We start from the raw sequence: 16,057 nt of genomic DNA on the forward strand, positions 1-16,057 counted from the left end.
TAATTTTATAAATTACGTCTTTATTCTAGATATAGCTTTTAAGTAGAATTGAATTTTGAATGACGCTTTATTAGTCACAGACTAAGATAGTTTAGTTAATAAAACAATATATATAAAAAAAAAATTTTATTAGAAAAACAATCACAGCTCAAGCATGGTGTTAATAACTTAAAACATTAAGCATTACATATATTACGCCTAGACTATGTACAATTAAGTTTAGCACAGCCTTTGGGCATTTTTAGAAATTAAAATATATCCATCGATTAACAATATTACGAGAATTAAAACAGAAAAAGTAAGTTCAGTAATAATAATACGAATCATAATGTAAAACTCTTCTATATCTTTCTTGTCGGTTAGTATTTACGCTGTGATGAACAGACTAGTGCGAGAACGTTAAAAAAAAAGACGAAACGTTGTCCCGATTCGTTTGTTCGTACGTGAACATGCATGTCTAATCGTAACAATAAACCCTTTTAAATTCTTACCTCCTAGTGCTTTGGTAAAATTTTATTATATTGTAACAATAAAGTTTGTTGTTTTTTTAAGTAGATTAAAAACGGTGATTCTTTAATACAACTAAATTTATTATATAATTTTGTTTCATCGGTAATATACATTGATTAAGAAAACTATTGTCCTCCTATTTCTAATACAATTTGTATTGTTCTGTATATACCAAGAGTTTATACAGAAGGGTCTCACCAACGTCATGTCCAGAGATTCTTCGGATAGTTCTCCGACTTAAAAAATATTGCTATTGTAAACTTAATAGTTACAATAAATTACACTTTTATTAAAATACTATAAGAATAAAGTAGCAATATAATAGATACATTAATAAATTATATTACGTTTATAATTAAGCAAGAAAATATTCAAAAATAAATACTCCATCATTATAATTATAGCCCATATTTATACAACGTGAAGATTAATAAAACATATTGTCTATTCAGTCTCATGTGATAGCACAGTCGTTGGGTATACGCCGTTGGTATCTACTTTAATTTCGCCATTAACGATCTGATGTAGCTGATTTTCGTATGACTGACCCGATATATCCAATTTCTTGAGGAGGTTTCTCACCAAGAATATCAAGTAAAGATGAAGACCTGAAAAAGGTTTGTAATTTTGTATATAATTTTTTTATTTGTATAGACATATCATCATCACATATCATAAAGGGCATCAGATATCACCGAACCAAATTTGATTAAAATGCCTGTTTTGAAGACCATAATGGTTGAGAGTTATTTTTGTGCTAAAAAAAGCCATTGCAAAAGTCAAAAAGTTATTGTCATTAATCTGGTGTTATTATCTGTGATCGCATTTGTTTAATTGTTTATGGTGCAACTGTTCCATGACCAACTGGACTATGATTAGAGACAAAATGATATTTGACATTTGTCATTAGGATTTTAGATAGTCTAGTCTAGATATTCTATACTCTTTAATTGTTTTCGCGGGAAAATGTTATTTTTAATTTTAGTATTGGCAAAATCAAAACTGCGGTGTTACGTTAAAGAATTTAAGAAAAACCTTAAAATTGAAATTACTTACAAATGCCAAAAAGAAATAATCCACACGTCTCCAACATGAAGCTGACTGGATAATAAGATGAAAAGACACCACTAATTTGTAATATAAGCGTAGTAAGCAGTGTTGTCATCGCGTAGTAGTAGAACACTTTTAGTAGTCTGGGGTTTTTCTGAAATAACAAATAAATAATAGATTAAAAAAATACTTTTTGATTATAAAGATAATTAATTTCCTTTTACACAAGTTTTGTCATTTTATAAAATACAACATCGCATTATAGGAATCACGTTGTAGAGGTATTCTCGTTAAACGTTTTTTTTAACAATTCCAAAACTAGGAACAAAAAATTAATTAAGTTATTTAGTTTCATTTTATAACAACACAATTGAAACAAGAGCAAAGCTAGGCACATCAAATTATGGACTCGACAAATCAAACTTTCATATTACAAATGTATAACTTTGATAGCTTTCGCGTTATAGGGATACCGTGTTATATGGGGGTTTACTTGTTAGTTAAATACATTTCGTAATAAAGGAACTCAGCTGTCCACTGAGGTATTTCCGAACCAATTCGACTTAGGGTCCTTCAAGAAAAGAGTGTACCAATTCTTGAAAGGCCGGCAACGCAATTGCGAGCCTTCTGGCAATGTGAGTGTCCATGGGCGGCGGTATAACTTAGCATCAGATGAGTCTCTTGCCCGTTTCCCTCCTATTGCATAAAAAAACAATGCTTTGAAAGAAAACCATTTTTAACCGGATTAAAGCTATTTGTATTATTATAAACTTAAAATTATTTACATAATTTTAAATTTAAATATTTTTAGTCGATACCAACTCCGGGGAAATAAATACAGATAGCACAACTTTCTCTACAGCTGTGATACTTTTGACATTCAACACCTTTTGTCTTCAGTCACCGTGACCACGCACGCTGTAAGCACGCGAAACGTCGGAAAATTTTAAATTTAAAATTATGTAAATAATTATAAATTTATAATAATACAAATAGCTTTAATCCGGTTAAAAATTGTTTTCTTTCATTGTGTAAAAGCTATGTTAACCAAAGCCAAAAACAATGATATTGCAAAGATTTATTCCCTTATTTTTAAAAATAAACCCCTTATATTTAGCTAAAGTAATCGCGTCTCTTTTCCTCACAACGTAATCTTCATTTAACAGAAAGTGATAGAAGAGTACGTAAGTTACAGTGCAATAAGACTACAATAAACAGGGCCTTGAAGAAGTTTAAATTCTGCTTACATTACCAAGCCTTTTCGGAAATGATCATACAAGTCGTGTTGCGAATTGGTTAATTGAAAAAGTGGATCGTTTACAGGACTGTGGCATTCAAGCGACATACATAAATAGACGCTATTGTGGTGTTATATTTATTCAACTTTGATTCCGAATTCTGGATTTTATTGAAGTGAAAACTTCTTTAATTTTTTTACGGAAACGTCACAATGTGCCTTGGTGTTTTTGTCGAAGTTGAGAGCAATTGAGAGCGATTGAGAGAGAGTGAGAAAGGGTGAACATAGCAAAATACACGCTTTTGGTTGACATATTCGCTTAGTGTAAGAGCGGGATAGCCTATTCACTGAAGCATTAAAGGTAGCAGATAAGCATGCCGTAGGTACGTATAGAAGACTTTTAATTCTAGTAACCCTATTAATTATCTTATTTTGTCTAATTTTTCAAGAAGGTTAGTATGAGTATTAAAGTAAAATACAGTGTAAACTCTACATAACGACAGTTAAGGGACTGTAAATATTTTGACATAGTAACAAAAAGTTGTCGTTAGATGGAAAGAAGAAAAATCTGTATTAGAAAAGTTAATTTCAGACTAGACCAGTTAGAAATTACATAAAAACCATTGTTATTTGAACGTTATTGCGTTAATCTGTTATTTTCGTCCGACGTCTTTTGCTGCATCGGTAATTGTTGATTTTTTGATTTATTTATTAATCTTACGACATTAGGGCACTTTCGTCATAAAGCACGCGTGCAAGCAATCCCAATTTGTAAACAAATAAACGGATAATTTGCGAAATGCGGTACGTATGATTCCCACAGTTAAGTTTATTACTGGCTAGTACAATACAGCGACTGAAGAACGTACACAGCTCCGCAGTTTTCTCTGCAAGTTCTTTTTAGTATTACATTAGTGTCGTTATTGAGGGTGGGTGTTATGCTATGTAGAGGGTATCATTGTATCGAAGAACAACCAACCAAAGCCGAGTGATTTTGACGCTTTAGAGGTTTTGTCGTTAAAAAGATGGACGCTACATGTAGTTTAAACTGTATTTTATACAAATAAACTAAATAAATGAAGTTACGTCATAGTTTTAGAGGTATATTTAAACATAGATGGATGTTTTATAAAGTTATTGTACTTTGAACGTTAATAAAGGATGAAGAGGACCTCAATACAAAGCTGGCAACTGTTTGCGTAGGTTCAATGAAATTTTGTTTTTGATCTTAAAAGTAGTCTTGTCATTTGAGAATTAAGACATAACTTTCATGTTTAAATAAATTTCATTTAAAGTCAATAAATCCAGACAAACAATTTTGTAGATTCATTATTTTTCTGCTTTTTATCTTGCCAACGCTTGCATGCCTTAGTGAGCCATGTAATTAGTAGTATTAATTCTTACCGTATGTCCACCATAGACAAGTCCCAACGCAAAAAGAAAGTCGAAAATGTAGAAAACAAGACAGATCTCATCATCAACCTGCATCAACGACCCGTGATACATCAACATAGTTTCATTAAAACCATTGTGTATCGTGTAACTGTACACTCCAATCATGAACGCCGAAAATAACTGAAAAAGAAAATATTAGGGTTATTAAATCGTACGAGCAGTATTGGCCTGGTTGCTTCAGCGTGCACTCTCATCCCCTGAGGTCGTAGGTTCGATCCCCGGCTGTGCACCAATGGACTTTCTTTCTATGTGCGCATTTAACATTCGCTCGAACGGTGAAGGAAAACATCGTGGGGAAACCGACTTTTTGGGTCTAAGGCAGCTTGGCTTAAAAAGTCGACGGCATGCGTCAGGCACAGAAACTTGATCACCTACTTGCCTCTTAGATTAACAAATGATCATGAAACAGATACAGAAATCTGAGGCCCAGACCTAAAAGCTATTGATTTATTTATTTTATTATTACAACGTACGAAGCACTAATGAGTAGGCAAGTCTGGCAGGCTGTGGATTATTTTACACTGAAACGCAGCCAGCATGTTTAACACCCAGAAACGACGCGCTGGCGTGAGTGTCACGCATAGACTGATCTCTTACTAAAATACAGATACAACATTAAAAAGCTAAGCTGTCTAAGCAATATTGTTTTATAATGATACTATAAAACAAAATATTGCACGAATTGCATCGTTGAACATTTAATAATATTATTAATTAAGCCCGTTTATAAATCCATTCCAATATTTACAAATGTTGCTTATACGTATATATATATATATATATATATAATATAATCTCTATATATGAAATTCTCGTGTCACAATGTTTGTTCCCATACTCCTCCGAAACGGCTCGTATTCTTATGAAATGCATATGCATATTTTTATGCATATTCAGTAAATCTGAGAATACGTTACTCGTTACGGGGTTTGAACCCCTAAATTAAAAGGGTGGTCCGACCGTAAACATTTACTTTAGTTTTTTAATGATACAGCATACAAAAATACATACTACCGTTAATTTTACGCCTCTACTATCAACCCCCATATTTTATTTGTTAATTAGACAATTATGACTTCAAGTCTGAGGTATGTGTAGAGAAATATACAGAGGAGAACCTTAAATGTTTCATTAATTCAGTAATTTCATTAAAACCTAACAAAATGTTTCATGTTGGGGTGTACTAAACAGGTAGGCTAAGTAAAATCACAGTAAGCAGAAACAAAGTTTGCGGGGGCAGCTAGTATATATATTATTTAAAGAGACTATATAAGAGTCTTTCCTCCAACTTCGATTCGTTCCGTTTGGAGTAAATACTATTGGGCCGTGGGTTTCAACTGCCCAGGCGCAAATATTTAAGTGGCGGGTGGTAGAAAGGACCGGTGACCGGAGTTGCTTTCCTCGCTCAACGAATAAGTATCACAATGCAACGAGCAAACGCTGCCAGTGTTATATGTATACTGCCACAGGGACTAAACTTTTTAAATTTTGGTTTTTATTGTTTATTACTATGTAGGTTGAGAAAACTGTATAATTCATTCTAATATTTCGGTTTTAATATACAGTTTAGATTAATAAAACACTTTTTAAACGGATTGAAGCTATGCGAATTTTTATTTAAATTTAAAATGATGTAAATAATTATAACTTTATAATAATAATACATAGCTTCAATCCGTATATAAAGTGTTTTCTTGATGTGTAAAAGCTATGTTATAAAAGGCAATACTATGTACAGTTTAGATATGTTATACATATTTTTATATCGTAACTCAATATCCTAACTTTCGTACCACTTTCACTGGTGAAGGCCGAGCTTTTTCCAAATATCTCTTGCCTTTCTCCATTTGCTTCCTGCTAACATTACTATATCTTCTATTCATCTTTTAAGGAGCCTTCTTCCTTTTCCGTTTGCTCGTATTAGTCCAGTCATTATAGTAAGTTCATCTCGGAATTCGACATACCCAGCAGTAAGTCTGTAAATACTTGTATATTGACACCCTTAAAGTTGTCCCAAAACCTACATATGGTAGTTTTCGTTCACAAAAATCGTTTTTTTTTGCGTTTTTTTGGTAAATATCTAATTTCCTATTGGTTTTTTGCCATTTGTATTTATTATCAATATTGTAGAATACAAAATTCTCTACAAATTTTGGTCTTTAAAGTCCACTTTTAAACTGTGCATCTTGCCATACGTTTAACGATATTTTAAATTATTGTTTGCCTACTTCATACGTTGTCCTTCACCCAAGCAATTCTATTCTATTGATATTTATTTCAGTGACTTTAGAATAATATTTTCGTATAACAAGAACATAACATTGAACCAAACAACTAAAGGTTATCATTACAAAAGTCACACGCGGAAATATTTATATATTAATGTTTGTATTAATAAATAGTGGTGACTTCAAATGGATACAAAGATATAAATCTGACATAAATTGGTTGTTAACAAATGTTTATTAGTAATCTGAACCTACATATTAATATTAAAATAATTCAAGATTAATTAAAAGAAAATTAAAACAAATTTAGATTTGATTTGAATTGGTCCCTGTGACAATGTACCTTTAACGCTGGCATGCTTTGGGGTCACTGATACTATCTACCAGACGGCAACTTAAATCTTTAATCAGCACCTGTGCATTTGAACCCCAGGGCCCAAGAGTCTCTACTCCAAAGGGAACATAATTGGAGGAAAGACTCCTACATTTGACCCGTTTATTAATTAATGGACAACTAAATTAAAAATATTAATGCAAGCTATACCTAACATCTGCGCGTTATCATCAAACAAAAAACTTTTTGGCTTATTAAAAATATTATACTATAGAAACATATTAATTCTCTAAAGTAAACAATATTTAAAAATAACATTATTAATTTTAGAATGACTAATAAATTTAAGACAAATTGTTTGTATGTTTTTGAATCTGTATGTTTTAATATACTCCTTTCCCATATATATATATACAATTACTTACAACATTAATATATCCAAACGCCAAAATACCTTGCCTTAAAGGCAAGCAAAAACAGCATCGACCAAAATCCGGTATTTCACAGAACATTTTATTTCGCCTTATAATATATGTTTTTTCGCTTTATTACAATAAACAGCGCGTGCGCACTCCCGATTGTAAACTGCCACGAAGTGCCACTTATCTAATAAAGGCTGACGTAGTTATATTTAACTACTGAGACTCAGTACCGCCCAATTCCTATAACATCTTGTTCACTATACTGCTTTTCTCTTCTCGTCTTTATCAACCACCGTTTAGTGGAATGATGGAGGTCCTGTTGAAACTGCAATCCTGAATTCAGTTCCTGTTCAAAACTAGCTTTTCAGTACTAATTAGACAAATTTAACTGGATGCTAGACTAGTCATATTACGTAACGTACCAATACATCAATCCTGACCTAACTCCGCATACGCACTGTCTACCATATGCCTACAGCGAATCGTATCCTATTTCGGCCATATAATGGACAGAGGCAATGAGAACTCGGAAACCTGATCGTGGTTTGTAACACAAAGGCAAAACATCACGTGGCAGTTCACCAACCAGATGGAACGATGAAGTAAAAGACTCGTCCTCAAAAATGTACACTGTCATAAAAGAGGCGCTGGACAGAAAATGGTGGAAACAGATAGTCCGCTCTAAATGCTTCGTTGCTGACCACGACGCTGAGACATGAGCTGCCGATTAAAGAGAAACTAGTCATATTGGTTTATATTTGATTTTTTTCTTAATTTAATTATCTGCTGCAATGTTTTTTTTATAACACCATGCGCCTGTTTTATTTTAGTATAGTAGTGTTTTTTTTTGTTCTAGGTACATGGTCTTCTCATATAATTATCAAAACAATGTATTCAAAATATTGTAAAAGCTATTTCAAAAGAGTTATGGAGTTTCTTGCACATTCTTCTCCATATCGAACTACCTTTTGGAAGGGGCAACTTGTCTTTTTAAAAATATTTTTTAACTTGTAATATTGAGGTTTCAAAAGTACCTTTTGAATAATCTTAATTGCAATAAATGATTTGACTTTGCCTAAACCCTATTTAAACTTATTCACATACTAAAAATATCAAAAGAAAAACATCTTTAACTGTATATTTTAGCGTCGGTTAGAAAAAATAACGTAAAATCCAATTGCGCGTCGACTTTAGTTCCTGGAATTTCTGGATACTTTGTTTTTGTTGTTGTAACTTTGTTTTGATTATGTTCTTATCAATTCGACGTAGTTTGACCAATGGATATTAGAGATAAACAATCGTAAAATATATTATGTACGCATGGATAATGTATCTGTATTTTAATATATTCTTTAGGTTTAAAAACTTATTATCTGTAGTGAAATCAACATCAACATACTCTGACTTGCCCTGTTGAAGTTAGTGAAGTTAGTTCGAACTTCCCTTCGCCCTTCTGTCAAATTTAAATATATTTTTGACATACCCGAGGCAGACGTTAAGACTCGTTTCGTGTTTTAGGAGGTAAACGACGCTACGGGACGAAGATAAGGAGCTTTGATCGCAGCCCATGGACACCCATTATAGTTAGTTGCCGACCTTTGTGGAAGGTTTCCTATCATTTAGCAATTGAAGATCTTATTTCTCAGGGAAGACTTCCACCAGGAGTCAGAAAGGAAGGACAGGGAGAAAGGAAATGCCTCGAGAAGCCGTCAAAAACTTATTAAACATAAGTTACCGGTAATAAAATATTTAAAATCTCGAAATAATTGGGGTCTTAGGGCCGGCAGACAGTGGCTAGACTAGTCAGGGATCCTTTTGGTTAGTTGTACTCCTACCACGTGTGCATAAATGTTTTTTTTTTAACTTGATGTTTCTAGTGCTCTATATGAGTATAATGTTATGGTCTTTTTTTTAAAATTATTCTGATTCACTAACGTTGCGCCTAGTGGATTGTAAAATTGTTTTGTGATGACGGAGCAATATCAGCATCTCCCTCTAAAAGGGAAAGCAAGAAAGAAAAAAGTTTAGTTTACACACTTTTATTTACGATACCGTAGTTCAGTTTCTGCGTGTTTTTGTTTGTTAACTATTCATTCTAAACACTGTCAACTGTAGGTATTTATAACAGAAGTTATTTTACTAATAAGATAATAATATTAGCCAGTGGAACCAGTAAAATTGGGACCAGAGTGATTTATTGTTTGTACCTATTGGTTTTTGGAAGCTTCATAAACCGGAAATATATTTTTTTAATAGATAAATCGATCTTTATTATAAACAAACTATAAAAAATAATACATAGTCTTAAACTCTATGTTAAACAAAACAAATGAGGACTTAGTAAACAAAACAATTATCTATATAAGTATACTATAAGTATCATAGCGTTAGCGGTAGTTGATTTAGTTCTTAGGGTAGGAAATTAAACACTCCAATGATGACTTAATTCACTATAATTTACTTCACTGATTTTACGTGAACTGTATAACTTCAAACTTGTGCAAAGAAAAGGCCCGTGCGCATGTGTCACAACCTCTTTTATAATCACAACTCCCTCCTCCGTCTCGACCATCCCACTTCGGGAAAATGGTCGAGTCAATTCGTAACAACTCGTAAACAACCGAACGAGTCAAATGAGTAACTATTGCACATGCGCACTTGTAGCAAAATTCTTAAGAATATGTTTCATAAAAATGTTTAGAATTTAATTAAATTAATATTAGAAGCTAACAATAGTAAAGAAATGCTTACACCAGCGCTCCAGTTAATGCCATCGGAACTATCTATATAGCGCAAGAATTTAAAATGGTATGCAGGTACAGAGTTTTAAGGAATAATTTCAATTATCATGTAGAGAAATGAATCAAGTACATGGGTAACAATTTTATTAAAAACCTTTTGATATTATGCCGCATTTTGAGCATTTTACACTTCCTTTCCTTACCATGTTTTAGCAAAGTACAACACACAATATAGCACGGTAAAAGTCTCTATCTCGTTAAAATGTTGATATCACAATGCAAAAAAGTTAATTTTGCACTGGAGTCTCTTAGTAATTGTTGATTATACAGCACAATTACTTCCTTGGCAGTCTTGTTCTCTATTTGGCATAAATTCAAACACTGAACTTTTGTAAATGAATCGGAGGGTAGAAAAGTAACAGCAAAACGACTTTGAGATTTTCACTTCACAACTTATTTTGTACAGTGCTACTATTAAAGGAAACCCTAAAGTCCCTTGAAAAAAATAGTAAAAAAAGTTTTTGTTATATTAGATATGTACCCATTGTAGCTTTTCATTCTAATAAATTCAATAAATAGCGATTATTATAATAAAATAATATGTATTTAGATACTGATGTTATTCACATTCACAACAAGACCAAAGTTTGCTAACATTGAATAGTTTTACCTAATAAATAATACCTATGGTAAATATTTATTCAATCAGGTAATATTGTTCTGGATATAGCTGATTGCTTCTTTTGTAGGGCGCTTCCTCATTTTCGCAGATATTGCCACTGTTGGCATTGGCTTATACGAAAGCTGACGGACTGTGGGAGAGGCTGTCTTTAATCGTAAGTGCATCAAGACTGCCTATATCTCAGTTAAAATTGCCGCACTACAAAAGCGTCACAGACGTAGCAACATTCTGAACGCATCGATAAAATGAATGCTACTTGCGTTATACATCATACGTTACGTTACTACAATAGCAATATCAATGTCTCAATAATTGTTTGACAATAGTTTGTATGGCAGTCCCTAACAATGAACCCTGTGGTAAACCTTTGTCACGACAGACAAGCAATTCTTACTCCTATGTTGTACTAATATATTTAAATATAATATGTGTTAGAACGGGACTGCAATACAACATTTGTGTTTCAGAAAATGGTACAGTGTCATCTGCTTTTCTCGGCCCGTGTCGGAAATTGGTACTACCGTCGCCTTTTTGACAATGTCAGACTGATATCAGTCAGTTAGCTCTCAAATACAATTTTCTACCAACATCTAACAAAAATGCAAATTGTTCCTTGCATTATTTATTACAATTGCAAAGTATTCTTTATCAGGCGGTTCTGATTACCAAGTATCTTAAAAACTATTATATTATTAGTACAGGTAACAAATCCTATCATATCAGTTGTTCCTAAGTCAATTTTTTTAAAGCCTAGAACTGTTTTTTTGATACATTGTTTTATTAAGAGATATTAATAAATTATTAATTTATGAATGACTTCAAATTATTCCCTTTATAATGGTTATTTTTATTTACTGGCAATACTAAAATCTATGACAGCGAACTTCTTCCCAGCCTAGAAAAGTATGTGGCACTATACTGAAATCTAGAATACGGTAGTGTCGTATCACGTGACACTATATGAAAATAAATAACGAATTTAATAGATTAACAGACGTTTTTAATTGTCCGTTGTTAGTTCGGACTCCGTAAGAATAAGTTAGTCTTTTTGTAAATGTTTTAATCTATTAATGTTTTAAGTTGTGTAGTTTATTCTATGTATTGTTTTGTATTTGATCTACGTGTAAATAGAAATTGAAATTATCTGTATTGGTAGGTTATTTTGTTAAATACATAAACGTCTAGATTTTATGATTATATTCATTGCACGATGTGAAGACCTGAGTAAACTCAGGTCAAAGAGTTCACAAAACGAACTGTGCTTTCCATGTAGTCTTGATAATTCATATGACTAGAATTTAGGGTATAATTAAAAATAGTATTTATTTATAATAATAATACATTTATTCATATCAATTAATATAAAACATACAACTATTATATTGTGTGGTTTTATTAAACCTGGAGTTAAAGTTTGAAAAATAATTAAAACTATTCATTTTATTCTTACCATATATCTTTAGTATTTTTTTCTTTATTTAGTTAAAAGCTAGTACGTTTATAGATTAATTAAATAATTATGTTTTTAATTTAACAGCTTTATAATAATAAATGTAATATAATTGTATATGTATTGTCGACATCACACAAGACCGAAGAGCTGGCAGTGACCTCGGACAAACAGTTAGTCTAGCTATTCAAAGCTTCCAGTATCTTCGGAACCTTGCCTAAAGGGACTCCTTTTAATAATATTTTAGTTAGCTGTATTTATTTAAGTAAGCAATATTGTGTTGTTTTTTATTTATTTTTTGTATATAGTACAACTCGAGAATCGAGACACATACATCGAGAAAAGATTTTAATTTGAAACACGTGAGCGTTAATTTCAAATTCAAATCTTTTCTTACATACAGGAGTTAGCTCGACTCTAAATAATTATTTAATGTTATATATTTACACTTTGTAAATTTTGTACCGTTACAAAAATTTATGTACTTATACTCCAGACGTTGCTTCATTCGATGTGTACTGTAGCATCAGTGGAAGAATTTTTATTTTCAATGTGTTTCGCACCAAATTCACCCAACTGATTCTCATATCCTGTTTCAGTTGTACTGTGGTTTATTTTGTTTATTAAACTGTTTATTTGGAGTAGTATATACACATGAATAACTGAAAAAAAAACAGATAAATTAAAATAACGCCGCAGTTCCTATGTAAGGGCTCATTCAGACGAACGGCACGCCACAACTGCAAGCGTCGTCTGTGCGTCGACAGCAAGCGCCAACGTGTCGGCGGCAGCCGTCGACGTTTGTCGACGCTTGCAGTTGTGGCGTGCCATTTTGTCAGTCGACTGCAAATAGTCCAAGACTGCACAAGAGTCGCGACTCGCGCGTCCACACAATGAGCTCCAGTGAAGAGATTGATATTGAATTGCTAGTAGTTGCAGTAACAAAAAGAGCTTGTATTTGGAATAATAAATTACGAGACTATAGTAACAAAACAATAAAAAACAGGGCATGGGCGGCTGAGTGTTGTTGACATTCGACGATTCGATTTTGTCGGCGACGACGGGGAAGTAGAAGCAATAACAGTGTTTCTTCATCGAAAGCCATTTTGCAACTGGCTCCCTATCTATATTAGTTGCGTAGCACGCAATAACTGCAAGCGTAAAAACCCATCGACGGCTGCCGCCGAAACGTTGACGCCTGCCGTCGACGCTTGCAGTTAGCGCGTGCCGTTCGTCTGAATGAGCCCTAAGAAGGTTTCTACTCTTTTAAAAAACTAAATCGTCTGATTGCACCCCTAAAGCACCTTTTTGTCTCTTTCCCTCAAAGTGAGTTTACGCTGTGACAAAAACAGACAGATACTTTATATAAAACTGTGTTTATAAAAGTGTGATTATCCAGTGGCAGATTTACTAGCAGGCTGAGTAGGTATGCTCTATATAGGGCGGTAAATTTGGGGAGCAAGGGAGGTGAGCAAGCAAACAAGGGAGCAATAATTTGTTCACTGCAAGTTCACAGCCTCTAAATTTTATAATATTTAAATTTTTGTTTTAAATTAATATTAAAGGACGGATTAGGCTTATATTCAGTTAAAAATATCCGTTCTTAATCATAGAATATCTATTACTAAAATGCTCTTTGGTCTTTATCCGTCAAAATTTACCCAAAAACACAGAAAAGATCTTTTGTTTTTGTATGGTGCCTATATTGAGAAGATCTTTCAGTCTCATGAAGCGTGTCTTGTCCTTCCAGATCCTTCAACTAACCCGCCCAGTACTTATGTTAAAACTGTGCAATTGTACATTAGTTTTTATATTATTAACTTACTTGTACTGATAATAAACAATCCTGTCTCAATTACAGTATCGGAGTATACTAAATTAGTTAAGGCATATATCTGGATAACGAATATTGCCAGTAATGTTAAACATGTGTAGTAGAAGAATACTTTGAGGCAAATTGTCAAATTCTGAAAAGAAATGAATCGTGTCTTGTTTAGAATTGATTATAATCCTTGCATATATCTTATTAAATTGTATATATTTGTCAAGAGTGTATTATATTTCAATTAAAATATACAACAATTTGTGTTGTGCAAACAGTGTTGGCCTAGTGGCTTCAGAGTGTGACTCTCATCCTTGAGGTCGTAGGTTCAATCCCCGGCTGTGCACCAATAGATTGACAAATGATCATGAAACAGACAGAAATCTAACGGCCAGGCCTAAAAAGGTTACGCTACTGATTTATTTTTATTTATTACTTTATGCTAAGATTTCTTCACTTTTCAGTTGAAATTAATAAAGGACGAAACAGTTCTAAAATATACAGTTTTGTACTAAACAAACACAATGTTTACTTATTACCTTATGGCCGCCAATAACTAGAACCACGCTTAACAGTATATCCACAATGCTGGCAATATAAGTAGCAGGTTCACCCCATTCTTGCGACGTCCCGTGTATAATAAAAATGCTATGGTTGGTGAAAATCATGAACGCTGTCATTAAAGTCGACCAAATCTAAAAACAATTGAGAATTTACAAAACCTAGCAAAACGAATAAAGGAGAGCTTCAGAGTAGCTCTCCTGGAGTTGTTGCCTGGAACAGATCGCTCGAAAGCGATAAGGCCCCCCAGCAGCCCTCCGTTTTATTTATTTATGTAAATTGTATTATATTTCTGTATATGCAAGATACCGATCCAGATGTTTTGGTATGCAAATTCGATTTAGTTATAACAATATGACTGACGTTGCAACTATAAGATCACTCACCTGGTATCCTACAATTACTAAGTAAGTTTTGGAGCTGGGACATAAGTTTCATATATCAAAGGATACATTTTCAAAGTACGGGAGTGACTTGCTTTAAGTCATGGTTATGTTAATAATAATTTATTGATCTTCTCCCATACAACATTTGCAACAAACAATAAGATTACAGTTAAGAAGATATTGGGAGACTGGTTTCAAAACTAGGTAAGGACCTGTGATATGGACCAGGCTTCCATTCCACAGCAAAGTCATACTGAGTGGTAACAAAAAGTAGATACATATATGGGTAGCCAAACAAATTTAACCTTTTAAATAAGGAAAGAAAAACAAAACAGTCAACTAGTTAGAAGTTAGTACAAATAAAGTTGTATGGGTGTATGCGAGGGTAAGTGTGTGAGTGTTAGGAAGGTGTTTGTGGGTATGTATCAGGCACACACCTGAGAACATATAATGATATTTTTTTAAATACATATAGCAGATTTTCATCTGAGACAAAAACCCTTTTCTAAGACGCGATCTGCAATATTTAAATTGAGCCTCTTCCATTACTCATCGTAGATCATTTCTTATGGTAGTTTTTTTAACAATAATATATTTAAAATACGTAAACTTAGCCGAAAATAATGTAAAAAAAGCATGGGCGAGCAAAATAATTGTACAATTATTTAACTAACAGGCTTAAGACACAAATAATACATTTAAAAATAGTACTTACAATATTAAAGTATCCGAACGCGATAATGCCCCTTCGAAGAGGCAGGCAAAAGCAGCATCTTTGACAAAGCGGCGTTTCGATTATCATCTTTGTGATTTGTTTTTAAATATAATAAATGTATAACTCCGACCAATGTTGTTGAATGAATCCGTTGTGGGCAGTAACAATTATTCGCCCACGTTCCGGATTTCAGATAGTGATATACGAACAATTATTACTATTTGACCGTGACTTAATCACTTGTGTATGAAGGACAGTGCTGTTTTCCTCCCTTCGACAAATATAACCGCTGGCTTAAGCTGCAGGTTGATTTCAAGAAATATAAATCTACGGAAAAACACACTTTACAGAGGAAGATCGCCCGCCAGTTCATTTTCATTTTGTCAATTTTAATATGTTATTGCAACGAAGTGTTAAAAAATAAATAAAATAAAATCTTCGTTTGCGATTCAGGGTGTGGCGTC

The 16,057-nt window shown here is 33.0% G+C and overlaps 1 protein-coding gene and 1 long non-coding RNA gene across 2 annotated transcripts; both read right to left on the reverse strand.

Moving 5' to 3' along the window:
- Nucleotides 1-111: 111 nt before the first annotated feature.
- Nucleotides 112-7,424, reverse strand: LOC123715699. Its single transcript, XM_045670931.1, has 4 exons — nucleotides 7,240-7,424; nucleotides 4,202-4,372; nucleotides 1,567-1,714; nucleotides 112-1,118 (listed from the first exon to the last, which is right to left on the reverse strand). Exons 1-4 carry the CDS (start codon nucleotides 7,324-7,326, stop codon nucleotides 955-957), a joined length of 570 nt encoding a protein of 189 aa, XP_045526887.1. The 5' UTR covers nucleotides 7,327-7,424; the 3' UTR covers nucleotides 112-954.
- A 4,609-nt stretch (nucleotides 7,425-12,033) lies between these two features.
- On the reverse strand, nucleotides 12,034-15,919 carry LOC123709406. Its single transcript, XR_006753723.1, has 4 exons — nucleotides 15,594-15,919; nucleotides 14,471-14,626; nucleotides 13,935-14,076; nucleotides 12,034-12,771 (listed from the first exon to the last, which is right to left on the reverse strand). It is a non-coding gene; the product is annotated as an uncharacterized LOC123709406 (long non-coding RNA).
- Nucleotides 15,920-16,057: the final 138 nt, after the last annotated feature.

Source organism: Pieris brassicae, chromosome 1, assembly GCF_905147105.1.
Source record: "Pieris brassicae chromosome 1, ilPieBrab1.1, whole genome shotgun sequence".
NCBI classification, from domain to species: domain Eukaryota; kingdom Metazoa; phylum Arthropoda; class Insecta; order Lepidoptera; family Pieridae; genus Pieris; species Pieris brassicae.